General features: G+C 46.3%; 1 protein-coding gene across 4 annotated transcripts in view; it reads right to left on the bottom strand.

Moving 5' to 3' along the window:
- Positions 1 to 17837, bottom strand: part of ACTN2 (actinin alpha 2) — a 75436-nt gene that overhangs the window by 11344 nt on the left and 46255 nt on the right. For 2 of the 4 annotated variants that reach the window (XM_068982229.1, XM_068982231.1), the window contains exons 8-14: positions 15803 to 15888; positions 14103 to 14195; positions 12025 to 12255; positions 9534 to 9681; positions 7491 to 7641; positions 3609 to 3717; positions 1226 to 1366 (exon numbers count right to left, since the gene is read on the bottom strand). In XM_068982229.1, coding sequence (XP_068838330.1) covers positions 1226 to 1366; positions 3609 to 3717; positions 7491 to 7641; positions 9534 to 9681; positions 12025 to 12255; positions 14103 to 14195; positions 15803 to 15888 — 959 coding nt within the window. Of the gene's footprint in view, positions 1 to 1225; positions 1367 to 3608; positions 3718 to 7490; positions 7642 to 9515; positions 9682 to 12024; positions 12256 to 14102; positions 14196 to 15802; positions 15889 to 16998; positions 17087 to 17837 lie in introns of all 4 variants that reach the window. The other 2 variants (XM_068982230.1, XM_068982232.1) reach the window with 2 other exon arrangements.

A 17837-nucleotide genomic window follows, 5' to 3' on the forward strand; every position in this document is an offset into this window, starting at 1 on the left:
AAAGAAAAGGCCACAGAAACCAACTCATTCCCCTCAGGCTTTATAAAGCCTCCACTTAACAGCCCTATCCTTGGACCCTAGTGTGTAAGACAGCAGCTCCTTGTGTTCAGTTGTATGTAGATGCCATGGGGACCACCTTCCAGGGTGATGCTAATACTCAGTACAGATGCTGCAACCAATCAGCTGCCAGCACACCTTTCACTAAATGAAGAGACTACTTCATGCATCAAGTATGGCTTCCAAGGAATATTTTGATATTTCACTTATTTCAAAAACGATTTTAGATTGCCAACCTCTGCTTAAGAGTGCATGCAAGAAACACTCACAGCTTCTTTCAGAAGACAAAGGCCACGTTCAAGGAAGTAATTTCTTTCTCCTTACAACCAGGTACAAACCCTTCTAGAATGCTCCTTGACAGGAATTCCTGTTCCTTGGTTGGGTTCAAATCCCAACCTTCACTATTCCTTTTATATCTAGATTATTTTTGATGATCTATCTATTTTACAGAAAAAATAATCTAATAGTATTTTCTCTTTATATTCCATTATACATCAAATGGTCTCTAAATAAATTGGGTCCTGGATATTTGAGAGGAACTTACCTCCCTAAATCACTTTTAAGTCTTATTTGTAATTCTGATGCTCCAGAAGAGATCCAAAGCAGAACATTTCGGACTGTGGGAGGTAGAAGGTGCTGATTTGTGCTTTTTTTTATGCTTTATGGTCTGGTGAAATTCTATAGATTTTAATGAACAGTAAATACAAACATTGCAAAGTAGGAAACTTAGCAGCCAATAAACTCATAATTTGCTGTGACTAAGTCCAAGAGCACATATGTCTATTTTGTTCATATGATTTCACATTCTATTTTAAAGAACATACCATTTTAGACATATTCTCCTTTATTTGGCTGATGTTAATTTAGCTGTAGCAGAGTAGTATACACATTTTTAAGCTAAAGGTCAAAGGGTACATTGGGCTTTCTAGCCCTATCTATGCGTGTGTGTGTTTGGCCTCGCTGTACAGGATGCAGAATCTTACTTTCCTGACTAGGGAGAAAACCCCTGCTTCCTGAAGTGGAAGCTCAGAGTCTTAACCACTAGACTACCAGGGATGTCCCCAGCCACATTTTTCTTAATTAAAAAATGAGACAAAACAAAAGAGAGAATTCTTTTGAAATTACAATTCATTTCTAGTAGTGGGAATACAGAGCTGTGCTCAGTTACCTGGATCTCTTCAATGCTGTGGACGATGAACATGTCTTGTAGATCCTCCATGGCGCCTTCCATCCAGTTGTTGAAAGGAGCTGCTCTCTTAGCAAACTCCAGGTGAAGTTGATCGATGGTTTCCAGCAATTTCTCAGTCCTCTGAAGATTAAATAGAAGCCAGTGTTATCATAGACTAAATCAGAAAAAGTTCTTGAGACATGTAAAGATGCACTCCAGAGCAACAAACTATTATCTGAAATTTCGTCCATCACAACTCTCTCATCATCAGCATGTGTATACAAAAAGATTAACTGATGTCCAAATGATTAGGCTGAGCCCTGCAGGTCTCTGAAGCACCTTCTGAATCAGAGGTGGATTTAATTACATCCAGAGTCGCAATGTTCTGAAAGTGTTTAAAATACTCTACCACATGTTACTCTTGTGTTTTTTAAATTTTTATTTATTCATGTATTTGTCTATCTGCTTTTGGCTGTGCTGGGTCTTTGTTGCTGCGAGTTTGCTTTCTCCGGTTGTGGCGAGTGGGGGCTACTCTTTGCTGTGGTTCTCAGGCGTCTCATTGCACTGGCTTCTCTTATTGCAGAGCATGCGCTCCAGAGCACAGGCTCAGTGTTAGTAGCTGTGGCACAGGCTTAGTCACTCCGTGGCACGTGGACCTTCCCAGGGACCTGGGATCAAACCCACGTCCCCTGCACTGGCAGGCAGATTCTTAACCACTAGACCACCGGGAAAGTCCCCACATCTACCTTTTGAAGACTGAGAATCCACAGAGTATCCAGTAAGGTGCTTTCAGCTAAAGCACACTTTAGAAGTTAGAGGACCTGATTCTCTAACCAGGCTGGTTCACAGAAAATTCACGGGATCGTCCTCATTTTATGATCAACACTGTGCCTTTCCCAACAGTCACCTATCTAGAGAGGACAGGAGGAACTACAGTTTCATGTTCTTAAATCCTCATTCAGAATTTAACCTCTCTGCCTTTCTGGGCAGAGAAGGCAATGGCACCCCACTCCAGTGTTCTTGCCTGGAGAATCCCAGGGACGGGGGAGCCTGGTGGGCTGTCGTCTATGGGGTCGCACAGAGTCGGACACGACAGAAGCAACTTAGCAGCAGCAGCAGCCTTTCTGGGCATTTGAAAGCACAAGGCTTCAAGTCACAGAGAACGATACTACGGTCGTTCCCTATGGCAGAAAAGCTGGCAAGCAGGCAGGGAGGCATCTGGAATCTAAAACTCTTCCATAGTTGGGAGTCATTTTTCCTCCTATTCAAAAAATTTGAGCTTTCTGTGTCATATGCCCGGTCCTTCCTTTCTCTCAACGTTTTTCTTAAGTGAATATATTAACATAGGAAGCCTGATATTACACTGTTAAAAGCTTCATCAGAGCCAGGGTGAAATGACTCAGAAAATTGCTAACTGCTTCTTTCTTCACGCCGTCTGGGTCTTCCATGGTGAGAGAAGACTGCATGTGCGCATGCTCAGTCGCTTCAGTTGTGTCTGACTCTTTGCAACACTGTGAACCATAGCCCCCAGGCTCCTCTGTCCATGGGATTCTCCTGGCAAGAATACTGGAAAGGGTTGCCATGCCCTCCTCCAGAGGATCTCCCCGACCCAGGAATCAAACTCGAGTCTCCTCTATCTCCTGCACTGCAGCCAAATTCTTTACCACTGAGCCACTGGGGAAATCTTGAGAGATGATTAGGTTCAGCTAAAAACCAGCCACTTACTTCTGTTTTTCCAAGTCTTATACTTGAATAGGGCCAGATTCATCCTGATTCTGTTTCACGTCCATGTTTACTTACCTCAACGTGTGTTGCCACCTTCCCTTTGAATGTCTCAACTTCCATTCTTCCTTATTTCCTGACTCAGTCTCAGCTCAATTTACTCTTAGATAAGGATGCTGGGAAAGTCACTGCCATTATTATTTCACAAAAATGAGTTTATACCATTATCTCATTACTACTGGATTTTTATATTTTTATTTCAAAAGGGCATGTTGTTGCCATATGGATAAATGACAACAAAACTACCAACTTTCCATTTTCCTTGTTCTCCTGATTTTCATGTTCTCTGTAGAAGCTCTATTCACTACACAAGCTTTTTTTTTAATATATATTTATTTTATTTGGCTGTGCTCTGTCTTAGTTGTGGCATACAGGATCTTTAGTTGCGACATGTGGGATCTAGTTCCCTGACCAAGGATCGAACCTGGGACCCCCATATTGGGAGCATACAGTCTTAGCCAGTGGAGCATCAGGGAAGTCCACAGACAATCTGTTTTGGTTTATACACATCATGCCACAGAAAAACAAAATGAATAACAGTGAGTTAGTAAAGGAACCTCTATTAGAAGGTGTCATGCCAACAGGTGGCCTGGAGACTCACCTCCAGGGCCTCTCTCCTCTTCTGAGTAAGCGTTCCCAGCCGGTCCCACTGGTCACAGATTTTCTGGCAGCGATCATTAACATTCACAGCATCGTGATAGTCCAGTTCACTATTAGAAGGGAAAATGAAGAAGAACTTTCCCAGATGACATGAAGAAAAGTGGACACAGGCTCAAAATAAATTGGTAGTAATTAAAAAAAAAAGATGTAATGGAGAACGAGCAGAGTATTTCAGGGTTTTGTTCAGCATTGCAAACATGATCTGACAGATCACAGGAAGAATTAGGAAAATTCTTGCTGGTCAACAGATTTCTAAACAGAGAGAAAAGCTGTCCCCTTGACACCTCAGGTTAAGTTTATTCTGCCTTCATTTTCTTGGCTGGGCCCCTGGAGTGCATTATTTTTAAGTGATGATGTACCCGTAAATGAAGCCAAGAATCTGACCTGAGGACAGTCCCGGGGACCGTGCTGAAGCCATGGAGACGGGAACATCAGATGAGCCGTGCGGAAGGGAGAGGGGATCAGCTTGCACCCCATTGTGTCCTTGGCTCCTCTCAGGGGGCACTAGGCAGGACAGAGCACCACGTCCCGGGGGGAAGGCGGGGGGAGGAGGTGCTGGGACTCTGAGCCCAGCAGCACCAAGCCCTTCCTCTCTGACAAGGACTGACTCATCTTATGTCACTTGTGTGACAGCAGGGACAGCGTGACTTCTGCCTCAACGGTCCCCAGTCCTCACCAGCCCTGCTGTACATCCTAACGGGGTCTTTGTGAGGTGAGATTTTACCCTTTTACCTGAATCTACCATTCAAGCAAATTATTGACTAGAAAGCAAACCTAGTGTCTCTGGGGATAGAAAGTCTGAATCCTGGACAAAATTTAATCACCCTTTTAGTTAGGATGAAAGCAAGACTCAGGGAGGCTTATAGACATCTTCAGGAGATATCTCCTTTCAAAACGGTCCAAAATGAGGCTTTTAGGAAATTCCCTCCTATCAGACCAAATCCATTTCCCTGAAGCTTATTCCTTCTTTTGACTCTAAATTAAGGCAATGGCTGTTTGTTAACCTGCTTTTTATTCTCTTAAACAAAATTAACTCGTCTTTATTGAATGTCACTGCTTCTGAATAAAGGAGATGCATGTGTTGTGATGTGAGTATGCTTTCTGTGGGTAAGAAACTCCCAATCACCTAAAGAATCCAGTTCTTAAGAGCAGCTTTGTACACACATACACACACACACGTATACACACACACACACACACACACACACACACCCCACTAACTGAGATGGACTGAGATTCTGCGATTATTATAACCAGAAAATCAAAACCAACCAAAACATGGCAGCAATGCACAGCCCTGAATACAAAGTGAAAAGGATATGGCTCTTCAAATGCAACTATTAAAGAGCAGAAAGATTTCAGAACTAAAAACCCAGGAACCTTCTACTGATCCACAGTGGAGGCATCGATCACAGCTTTCTGTGATTATCATCAGGGCAATTTCTAATTCATACATATTAGCTCTACACACGGAGAGGGCAATGGCACCCCACTCTAGTACTCTTGCCTGGGAAATCCCATGGATGGATGGAGGAGTCGGACACGACTGAGCGACTTCACTTTCACTTTTCACTTTCATGCATTGGAGAAGGAAATGGCAGCCCACCCCAGTGTTCTTGCCTGGAGAATCCCAGGGACGGGGGAGCCTGGTGGGCTGCCGTCTATGGGGTCGCGCAGAGTCGGACACGACTGATGCAACTTAGCAGCAGCAGCAGCAGCAGCAGCAGCTCTTCACATACCGAGTTTCAAGGGCTTAGGGTGTGCATAGCTGTGCAGGGCATTTTCTTTTGTACTTTGAGGACTGCATAAACATTCATTATTTTAGAAAAAGTAAAAAGGAAAGGGAGACTAATAATAGTAAGATGAACACAGGTTTAGATTCTGTGGTTCCTCTCTTGAGTGAGTAAAGAAATACACATTGGGGATGCCAGGAATAACAATAATATAAATTGTTACTTAGTTTTTATGAGCAATACTTGAAACCATCCCAAATTATTTATGGGAACTATGATATAACATTAAATTGCTCGTGTTTCTCTCCCTTTTTTTTATTTGAAATTGTTAACAAGCAGCCAGATGGCCAACATTCAAGAAGCATAAGAAATAAGACAACGGTAAAGCCACAAGTACAGTGGAAAACTGGATATGAAGGCCACAAATATTTAAGAATATATTTGGGCAAGGCTGGATAAGAAGATACTCTTAAAAGAAGCCATCTCTGTTAATTAAGGAATTCGCTCCAGTCAAAAGAGAGGAACATGAGAGTCTTAAAATGTAACATTATCATAAGAAACATTTACTATTGGTTGTTTAAAGTTATCATTATGTTACAGGCTCTAAAAATTGTACAGCTCTATCAGTGGTAATAATGAGGGATAGAGAAGTAGGGAATGGAATTTTGTATTTATGAAAGGGAGCAAGGACCTTAAAAAAAAAAAAAGAAGAAGAAGGCTTAGGAACAACAGAGAAGCCCCTCTCTGGAAGGATGGCCACAGCCAGAGGCAACATCTGGATCAGTGGGACCTACAACACCCACTGGGGCTTAAAGTACCCCGGCCTCAACCTCATGCTAGCTCCTCCCATAAAATAAAGAGCATGCAAATGAAACGGCACTTATTTGATGACAAAGGAAAGTGCAGCCTTAATATCTCTTCCTTTGGAGGCGTCTTGGTCTTTGGTTCCTGGGGCAGGGGGTAATATGGGCCATCTCATGCACCCAGGCCTGGGTGAGGCCCCCTCTGCAAGCCATGCTCCCATCCCGAGTGCTTGTTTCTCATCCTCTTGGAAGCAGAGCTGCCTGTGCTGGGTGTGGGGGTGCTGCCCGATGGATGGACACAGGGACACTACCAAAACCAAAGGACCAGCGCAAAAGTCAGTGTCACTCTTTAAGGAAAAAAAAAAAAGGACCTGGACTGTCACTCAGCCATTAAAAAGAATGAAATAATGTCACCTGCAGCAACATGGATGGACCGAGAGATTGTCATACTGAGTGAAGCAAGTCAGACAGAGAATGAGAAATATCCTATAACATCCCTTATAGACCGAATCTAAAAAGAAATGATATAAATGAACTTACTTACAAAACAGAAACAGACTCACAGATTTAAAGAATGAACTTATGGTGGCCAGGTAGGGGAAGGATGGGGGAAAGGGGCAGTTAAAAGTTTGGAATGGACATGTACACACTGCTGTATTTAAAATGGATACAACAAAGACCCACTACATAGCACGTTGGTTCAATGTGATGTGGCAGCCTGGATGGGAGGGGAGTCTAGGGGGGAAATAGATACATGTATATGTATGGCTGAGTTTCTTTGCTGTTCACCTGAAACTACCACAACACAGTTAATTGGGTATCTGAAAGTGAAAGTCTTGTCGCTCAGTTGTGTCTGACTCTTCGCGAACCGGCAGCCCTCCAGGCTCCTCTGTCCATGGAATTCTTCAGGCCAAGAATACTGGAGTGGGTAGCCATTCCCTTCTCCAGGGGATCTTCCTGACCCAGGGATCTCCTACATTGCAGGCAGATTCTTTACTGTCTGAGCCACCAGGGAAGGCCTGACACCCCAATACAAAATATACAGTTGAGGGGCAAAAAAAACCCAATACAAAATAAAAAGCTTAGGAGAAAAGAAAAAAAAAAAAAAAAAAACACCAGGACAAATCCCATCACAGCATCCTTTGGCTTGGATCGACATTTAGGACAGGACAGGAAAGGCGGGCCCCCACGGCCCCCTCCCTGGGAATGCCTGGGGAAGCTCTCTGTGGGGTCCTCGCTTGGACCCAGGGCTCAATGTCAGCGGCAGCGCCCGCAGGCAGCACATACTTGAGCTCCTGGGCGATGGCGGCAATCTGCTCCACGCGGTCCTGGTGCGCGGCCAGGTCGCTCTCGAAGGCCTCATGCTTCCGCAGCAGAGCCCGCACTTCCGTCAGGGTTGATGACTCGTAATCCTTCTGCAGCAAGATCTGCTCTTTGCCTGCAAGGGTTGAGGCAAGGGAGTGTGAGGGCTTTGGCCTCTGTGCAAAGCCCCGGGTCATTTCAGAGAACCAAGAGAAGGGAGAAAGGAGGACAGCCCTGAAGAGAGAGAGATAATATCTCAGCTAGAATTCAGGCTGTCACTCTGCTAAAGAGGCCTTGAGCCCCTGTGTGTTCTGGAAGGGTGGAAAGCACACTGCGTGCATGCTAAGTCACTTCAGTCATGTCCGACTCTTTGCCACTCTAGAGACTGTAGCCTGAAGCCTTCTCTGGCCATGGAATTCTCAGGAAAGAATACTGGAATGGGTTGCTGTGCCCTCTCCCAGGAGATCTTCCCAACCCAGAGATAGAAGCTCCATCTCTTAAGTCTCCTGCACTGCCAGGTGAGTCGTTACCATTAACGCCACCTGGGAAGCCAGGAAAGCACACTGAGCACATTCTAAATAACAAGTCTGTGTCATTCCTAAAGAAGTATCTGACTTTCCTGTGTGATGCTCAGTTAAGCTAGTAATTACTAGCCCATGAAAATTATCTGAGATTATTAGATAAAACACTTGTACTCTTATTTGTCTGCCCAAGGGTTCAACCATATTAGCCCAATTCTGCTTGTTTGAAAACTTTATTTTTTAATGAGATTAAATGCAGGCTGTGATGTTTTTCTAATAACAACAGAAAAATTTCTCTCTGAAACTGTTTCCCCACAAATATTTCTTAAGTCAGGCAACTTCTGTGGTTATAACTGGACCCACTTTTACTCCCTGGTTGATGACCTTAAAGAATGTAATTCCACAAAGCTAGACATGGAAAGCAAATGTTCACATATTGAACGATGACAACACAGCACGGACTATGTGCCAAATACCAACTGAAATACCTTATAAATATGAACTCATTAAATCTTCACAAAAACCCTGTGAAGCAGGGACGACTGTCACCCTACTTGGCAGAGGACACTGAGGCCCTGAGAGCTAAGAAGCATGCAGGGTGCGCAGTTGGGAGGTGTCAGTGCTAGGATGCCAACCTGCCTGGCTGCACGTCTGTGTGACCGTCTTGCTGCGCAACATGGACAGTCAAGCAGTACGACAGCAAAAGGAACCCAAAGGATGAGGGAAACCTCCCTGTCCTTTCTCAAAATAGATGATCATGTCATGAGGGGATGTTCTGTTCTTCTAGCTCAGCAAAGAGCGGAGAGTTGAAATGATACCACAACCACAGCATCAAAGCCATGCAAACAGGTATACCTGGGAGGCCTGAAAGGAGCCGATGGATCTAAGTGAAACAAGAGCATTAGGAAGACAGAAAACCATACCTTGTGTTCTTTCCTTGCAAGAAGATTTTCGAAGTGGGAAATTTTGTTGCTTTTGTAGCATTTAATAAAACTTCTATCTGCAGAAGCTAGTTTCTGGGCCAGGGCTGTCTGACCCACAGTTAGGGAATAAACAGATGCTTGTGGAATCAGACAGAAGAAAGTGGGATGAGTTAGGAGGAGGCTGGACCTTAAGGAGGAGGAGGCCTAGCTGTGTAGTTAAGTGTGGGAAGAATGTAGCATGAGTCCTGTTTGCTAAAAACATCCATCTTCATATTTACTGTTTTGGGTTTTTTTTTTTTTTTTGGCTGCACAGTACAGCTTGCTGGATCTCAGTTCCCTGACCTGGGATTGAACCTGGGCCACAGCGATGAAAGCACCGAGTCCTAACTGCTAGACTGCCAGGAAATTCCCCATACCCATCTCCTGAAGTACCCTAGAACCTGGGACAGCAAACCAGGAAGGGGTGAGGACAGCTGCCTACAGGGTCACAGGCACCGGGGACAGAGGTCAATGCACACACGCATGGCTCTGTCCGCAACCCAGCCCTGATTTTCCAGGAGCCTCACCGTGCCCCAAGGACTCACCGTACGCCCAGGTTTCATGCGTGGATGCCTTCTGCCGGAACTTCTCAGCCAGGTGCTCCACGCGCTCCAGCCTCCGGATCTCGTTCAGCAGCCACTCCTCGTAGCCCTTCTCCGCCTGCTCCAGCCGCTGCCAGGCGCCCGCAATGTCCTGGGATGGTTGGGGACAAGCACGGCACATCCGTCTTGTTTTGGCCCCCTGGGCTCCCCTACGATCCCCTCTGTGATGTCAGCGGTATTTTCCTTGGTGTCTTCTTGTCCTTCTTTCACCCTCTGTACTCCCCACCCACCCCAAATAACCATCCCCATGTTTTGGCTTCTAAACATCTTCATTATCTCCAGGCCTTTTTGGACTAACATGGCCCTTCTCATCAGTGAACAGATATTAAATGCCTCTCCAGATATGGACAAAGGCTTACACACTTTAATTTTCTGGCTCCTAGAAGCTGAAGCCGCAGAATGACTCAGCCCCAAAATGACTCAGAGACTGGGCTCTACTAGCCGTCAACTGGTTCCCGGGCATCACACATGCGCCAGGCACTGTGGGAACCTTTGATATAAGAGTGGACGGCACCTCTAAAGTTCCCAGGGCCCTGGTGTAGTTTTCATAATTGTGGTGGGGGGTGGAGAGAAAGACAACAAATAAAGAATTAAACAAGCAGAACTATTTCTGACAGTGACGTGCTGCTAAGGAAAACAACTCACAGTCAAGTGGCATTGATGAGGGCATTTGAGAGCAGCTCCTTTAGGCAGGTTACTGAGCAGAGACCCCTCTGAGGAGCTGCCCTTTGAGTCGAGACCTCAGGGATGGAAAAGCCAAGTTCATGACGAAGGGAGGGATGAGCTAAAGGCCTGCAGAAGGGGTGCACTCTGGGCTTGGGAAGGACCAGGTGGTATGTCCATAGATGGGTGAGGGGCAGAGCAGCCAGAGATGAGGTCAGCTAGGTGGCATGGGGGTCAGACCACGTCAGATCCCAGAAAAGGGATCTGGATCTTACTCCAGATATTTTAGAAAGTCACTGGAGGGTTTTGAGAAAAAAGGAGACATACTGTGATATATGTTTTTAAAAGATGGGGACTTCCCTGGTAGTCCAGGGGTTAAGACTCAATGCAGGGGATGTGGGTTTGATTCCTGTTTGGGGAATTACGTGATCCCACATGCCACAGGGCACCTGAGCTGGCATGCCAACAGGAAAAAAAAATTTTTTTAAGATGATGTTAGCTGCTATGTAGAGAATGCATTTTAGGGGGAAAAGAACAAGAAAAGCAAGCGAGAAAGTTACTGCAGGGTCCAAAGAGAAGCACTGGTGGCTTAGCATAGGCAACACCAGCAGAGGCAGAGAGAAGGGCTCAGATTCAAGGTATGATCCCGAGCCAGTGGAACTTGCTGAGGAACCAGATGCAAGAAAGTGACAGAATGGGAGGATCTGAGATGACCCTGGGTTTGGGGCTTCAGTAACTTAGGGGTCAGTGATGCCGTTTACTCAGACAGAGCTCGCTGCAGAAGGACTCCTGGATGTTAGGTTTTGAGACATCCAAGTGGACATATGACTCTGGAACTGGGGCAGAAATCAGAGCTGGAGATGTCAAATTTGGGAGACGTTGCCATTATAGCTGGTAATTAAAGCCACAAGCCTGGATGAGTTCACTTGCAGGTGTCAAGACAGAGGAGAAAGTCAGGAGCCCTTGACCCAGAAACCATCCACCTGTAGCCTCAGGGGAGGAAGCAAAGCTGTGAGCAGTGACTGGAAGGACTCGGTGGTCAGGGAGGAGGAACTCAGCTAAGTTCAAGAGTGGAAGGAGTTTCAAGGAAGCTACGGTCACAGCAACAGAGAACATGAAAGCAGAAGGGACCACTGGGTTGTCAACATGGATCCTGCTGACTTTGAACAGAACGGTCTCCATGCAGGTGGGGACGGAAGCCAGATTACTTACTGCGCGTTGAAGAGTAAAAGAAGTAAAGGAGCAGGAAGGAACCAAAAACAAGGACCATAAAGAATTCTCTCTGGATGTCCTGCTGCAAAGGGAGCTGAGAAATAGGACAGCTGCTGTGGGGAGATGTGGAGTCATAGGAGGTTTTCATTTTTGCTGGCAGAGTCTAGACTGCTTCCTAATGCGGATGGGAAAGATTCGGAAGAGTGGGGGAAACTGATATGCAGAGTGGGAAGTAAATGTAGGACTGAGCCCTGGAGAAGGTGAAACGCGGAGGTGGTAACAGGAGGGAACAGAGGTATGTGATGGAGATGCCGGTCCACCCAGAGGCGGGGAGGAGAGGGAGGGACCATCACCACCGGGTCTCTGTGAGAGGCCTGCTCTGCGTGAGGCGCCAACAGCAGGGAGAGGCGAGAACCGCATGATGGCAGAGAGAAAAGATCCAGAAGGAAGCGGCCACAGGGTCAAAATGACAGTCAGTGCCTCCTCTCAGCGGCAAATCAGAGGAGGGACTTTATGAAAAAAAGGAGCGCGGTGCCCCCAGGGCCAAGCAGCTACTCACCGACACCATCTTGCCCTCGGAGGGCATGAAGGCCGGCCGGTTGCTGATCCTCAGCTTGGTCTGCAGAGTGTTGAAGTTGATCTCCAGCTGGCACTTCTCCTGCACCTTGGGAGGCTTGTGCTTCCGGCGATAATCCCGGAAGTCCTCGAGCTTCTTCTGCATGGCCTGCATGGTCTTCTCGGGAGTCCGGTTCTCGAGCCAGGGAATCGTGCGCCGAATCCATTCCAAAAGCTGCTCGCGAAACACACACACACACCAAAAAAAAAAAAAAAAACTGCTAAAAACACCAGCAAACTGACCCCCAGTTATAAAACAGAGGCATCTAACAATCCGGAATGGGTTGACCAAAAGCTCCTGAAATTATAGAAGTCTGTAACAGCCCCATGTGTAAGGAGGGCACAAATGGAGACTTCAGTCCCCACCCAGGGCCACTCACCCTTGCCCAAGTGCACAGGTTGAAAACTTAGAGTCAGCACAAGGCATGCTTTACAAAAATGAGACATTTACAAGAAACTTGGGGACCAGACATGAGCAGACAAATGCTGGATGGAGCTTTCAAATGAAAAAAAAAATAAAAATAAAAATAAAAACTTCACGTGGTGGAATAAAATCAGGAAAGGACTGGGTTTAACTTAAAATGTATTTCTAGTTTCAATCAGCTCAAATCTAATGGGTCTATTTACTAGGCAAAAGCACTGTAAATCTGGAACTGACTCAATGCCAAAGTGTATTTTAATAGCTAACTTTCAAGGAAATCCACAGGATGAAGGTGAAAATGGCAATGAATCCCAAGAATGAAGGATGAGTCTTTCTCTTGAATTACCACCAAGGCCTTACAAATGCTCTGCACGGTCTATCTGAAGAGGATGAATAAAGGACCAGGGAAGAAAATGAAGGTTATCATCACCGAGGAGCATCTGTCCTTCAGTCCTGGTCATACTTCAACCCTGAAGCTGGATCACTGGCATTAAATGATGCTGCAAATGGAATTTTCCCACAACAGGACAAAGTAAAAACAGCATCATCAGCTTGGACTAACACATACAACCACTTGGGAAAACTGATTCCAAGTGTTCCGATGCTTTACCCAGGACAGGCCAAGTATGAGCCCGAGTAGCTCACAGCAAACATTACTTGTTCTCCGCTACTGTCACTGTGGCTGAATTCAATCCAGAGAGGAGGTGGCTGTGGACCTCACCCTGGTCCACTTTGTTTTTGTTGCACGCATGCTCAGTTGTGGCCAACTCTTTGCAACCCCATGGACTATAGCCTGCTAGGCTCCTCTGTCCATGGGATTCTCCAGGCAAGAATACTAGAGTAGGTTGCCATGTCCTCCTGCAGGGGATCTTCTCGACCCAGGCATCGACCTTGAGTCTCCTGCATCTCCTGCACTGGCACGTGGATTCTTTACCACTAAGCCGCCTGGCTTCTCTGGTCCTGCTTAGTTAATATTTATACTCTAATAGGAACAAAAAGAAGAGCAGCGTGGCAAGTGCTACTCTAACCAAGAACCTGACTGAAGAGCTGTAAAAAGGCATCCTGGAAACTCGTGCTCAAATGTCTTGGATGGAGGGCTCTACCAGCTCTGCCCCCACCAGGTTCCCTCTACATACTTGATATTTAAATACATACACAGGGCTGAGCCTCTGTCCTCTCACTATGGATTGTACATGTTCCTTAGCTCCTAAGTCACTGCGTGGAGCCGGGATTCTGAATTCGGAGCACATCCAATGTGATGTCAGAAGCCAATGAGGCAGGAAAAAAACAAGGAACGCAATGTCATCTAGGGGAGTCCAACCCCGGAGATGCAGAGCTTCTTACTACACCTTGTAACATGCAAGCTACCTCCATGCCCTGCAGTGCTTAGAACAACCTGCAGCATGATCTTTGTGCCAATAATTAAGCTGCTACAAGATGAACAATTCCTGAGAGCTAGTGGGGTTTCCTACTTTATTCTACCCGAGATGAAAAATGCAAAGAAAAAAAACAAAACAAAACACTTGACAATCCGTGTTCGCCCTCTGTTTCTCACCCTCAGGGAGGGAATGGACAAGACCGCGGGGACCCGTTTCCTTTACCTCACTCGCTAGCCTCTCATATTCTTCCATCAGCCTCTCATTCTCTTGATTCACAGCAAGAACCTTACATATCCTGTTAGCCGCTGTCTCAGCCTGTAAAACACAATAGGTAAACAGGACGGCTCTGTCGACAGGGACGTGCATACACAAGGCGGAAGGCGGCAGGGCGGAGGTGGCACGTGCTGTAAATGGTGCAGGTTCTAGGTTCTGGTGGGGTAAGCCTGAGGATATGGCTCTTTCACACTATGGGTCATTGCACTCCTTTGGGACAGTTTCATACAGACGTACACAGCAAGGTGAATATACTGTAGGGAATAACAGGAAGATTAGCGTTAGTTGAAAACATGAGCTTTGTGGAACATCGAACAAGTTAGTAACAGAAATCGATGGGTCGCAGAAACAAAAATCTCTGGTCCCTGGGCGTCCACCTGAGCCCTCCCAGGGGTCCCCCACTTCCGGGATCTAATGCCTGATGATCTGAGGTGGAGCTGATGTAATAAAAATAGAAATAAAGTGCACAGTAGATGTAATGCACTTGAATCATCCCGAAACCACCCCCCACCCTGGTCCATGGAAATCTGTCTTCCCTGAAATCAGTCCCTGGTGCCAAAAAGGTTGGCGACTGCTGCTCTAACCAACCTCAAAACTACAGGGCAGGAACTCTCCAATCACATTAGATATCAAAGCAGAGAGGACTGAGTTCTGAATACACCTGTCACTGCCCTGAGCTCACAGAAGCCCTCTTCTCCCAAAATGAACACATAGAATGTGTTAGCTGGGATCCTTTCTCGAAACAGAACCTGCTTTAAGACTTTGTTTAATCCACCTGAGTAGCTGTTGTGGTATCAATAATTTTCTATTGTCCTTCTGTGGGGAGCCTGAGCTAGGAGTGGCCACCTTAAACCATGACCATGAGGCCCATCTGGCTTCCAGCCCTCCTGCCTCGTCCCAAGCCTTGCTTCTGAAACCCTCACAGGGGCCAATTTTCAATTACTACCATTTGCTGGAGACGGTCTTATAGAGTTACAGAGATCACAGAAATAATACATCCCTTGTCCACCCCCATCTATAAGAACACTGCAAGTAGAGATACGGGAAGAGGCAGGAGGCAAAAACAGGGGACCAGGGAGAAAACAGAGGGACACCTACCTGTGATGTCCCTCAGGCTGTTGGTTAAGGAGTATGCATTTTTTTGAGGTTTTAACACTGTTATCTTTTCACTATTTCAGTTACATTAATATTCGTCTTGCAAGATGTTTGAACAGGTCACCGAACAGTGAAGGGCATCCAGGTAGAAGAGAACTATTAATGAAAATGGGCCCTGAAAAGGTGTCCACTCCTCCTGGTCAAATCCCCCTGCACCACTCAATCAATGCAGCCCAATTTTCATGGCTCTTGCTTTTCCTAAAGCATGAGTATTTCCCACAATTGACTAGTGAAATATGAGCAATATCTTAGAAGGACAGAGAGCTAAGAACGCTTCAAGAACTTGAAAGGTAACGCTGTTAAGTAAAAAAGCATTCACAGTTTGGAACTTGCCAAGTTAGGTCATTACAAAACACTCAAGAGTCCCAGGTAAGGTATAAGTGCATGGACACACACCCAGGTATGCACGCATGTGCTCGCGTGCACACGTAAACACATAACTGAAACCAACGCACGAGGGCAGCACGGCAACCGGATAGACGAGGGTTAAATACCTGCTCCGCGCCCGCGAAAGCATGGTAGAAGCAGGAAACGTATGTCATGATAGCTCTTTCATCGGGCTTGGGAGTGTTCACAATGTCTGAGGGAGGGAAAAATAACACAGAGAACAGACATACACACAGATGAAGAGCAGAAACCAGGGTGAACAAAGGGATGAACAAACTGTTTACACTTGACTTTCTGTGTTTCTTGGGCCCACCACCCTGGCCTTTAGGAGGGCTGTACAGAACGGAACGCTGGTGAACACAGTGCTTTCAACCAGCACATTTCTTTTTACATCGTCAAAATGAGCGTTTCTCTCCCACCGTGGGTGGGTATTTTTTTTTTTAAGTGCAGGCAAGGTATTCCTATGGGAACCCTGGTGCTGCCTATTAGAGCTGGCTCCCACTGCCTAAGGACCTGTGGGATCCTGCCTTTTAAGCGGATCACGTCATCTGCCACTTTGGCTGTGAGCAAGGTGTGTCCCTTCGCAAGATGCAGGAGGACATGTAGACCTCTCTGGCCCCACTGTGGCCACCACTTCCCCTCTCCTCCCTCATAAGCCTTGGCTTTCTGCTCTGTGCGCCATCCTCACTTAAACGGGGATGAAGTTCACTGAAGACAGCACATTTTCAATCCTTCTATACATACTTACCATGCCATTGATAGAAACCACCCCGAGTAACAGAACTTCTAAAAAGAAGGGTCTACATGACTTGAACTTCTTACTATGACTCTCGCCACCATGCGTAGGAGCTGCCAAGACAACCACCAGGAAGAGAGAAAACAGAACCACAGGAACCTACGCTCTTCCTTTCTCACCTTGGCCACCCCATTTGTGGCTGAATTATTAAGCTTTCTAACTTGAGACTCAGTTCAATCACTGACAGAATGCAGTTTAAAAAGGTGCCTGTAATTCCCCAAGGTGGAAGCTCGTCATCAGATTTCCAGAGGATATCAACAGGATGTGGGCTTGTGGAACAGCATGGAACCTTCTAGAAAACGAACACGAATGGCATACTACTTACTGCATAGACAGTACGTTTCAAAGAAAAACTGACTGAAAAAAGACAAACGACTACTCCCTTGGAACCAGATGCATCTCCTTACTCCGAGGAGTTGGGGGAAGGGGGAGAGAAAAACAACTGAAGAAAAAAATCAAGACACAGAAGGCGAGAGGTGAGTGGCGACTTATGTTTCACATCCTCACCTTCTGTGCACCAGCAAAAGCATGATAGTAACAGGAGACATAAGTCATTACAGCTCTCTCATCAGGTCTGGCAGCGTATACCAAATCCGTGTGGAAAAAAGAAGGTTAACTGCTTGGATGTTCCAACAGCAGCAGGCCTCTCAGAGAGGCCGAAGTCTTGAATCTTCCCCCTTGCCCACACACTTCTGATGTTCAAACTTTGGCTCAAATCAAAGAAGTCACATTTGCAAATTCCTTACTCTGTGTGCACGTCTTAAGAACCGCCAGAGAGAAGGGCACGGCCAGCTCCGAAAAGCCTTAAACAAGCAAGTAAGTGGCACCCATGCCTGGAATGGGAACTCCAGAATTCCACTGAGTACACACAACTGTGCTCTCTCCCTCTGGACAGACGGGGCGTCCCGGGGTCACCAGGGGGCCTCCGGTAGGTCCACACAGACCATGAGCACCGGCAAATCTGCATTTGGTGCTCACTGGAGGGAGGAACATAGAGAAACAACTCTCACAGCTTTTTAAAAAGTGTGGAAGGTACTTAAGATGGGAAAGAATCTCACCAGTTTTTATTATAGGTTCATGGGTGAGTAGCCCAATTAGCTACTCCATTCAGAGTTCAGAGACCATCACAAATGACAGGAAGAAAGGTCAAGAGTAGGGGGAGGGGGCTAGGGGTTGCTGGGAGGGAGGCAAGGATTTGCCGAAGGGATTAATGATCTGAGGGGAGGAAACTGGTATTTAAGACGTTACAATGAAAGAGCGACACAGGGAGGACCATGTTGCTACGAAGCTGTGGGGACGGTGAGTCCGGATGCAGGTGGCAAACACACAGAGGGTAATTAACGGTA

This window comes from Capricornis sumatraensis, chromosome 10 (assembly GCF_032405125.1).
Source record: "Capricornis sumatraensis isolate serow.1 chromosome 10, serow.2, whole genome shotgun sequence".
NCBI lineage: Eukaryota > Metazoa > Chordata > Mammalia > Artiodactyla > Bovidae > Capricornis > Capricornis sumatraensis.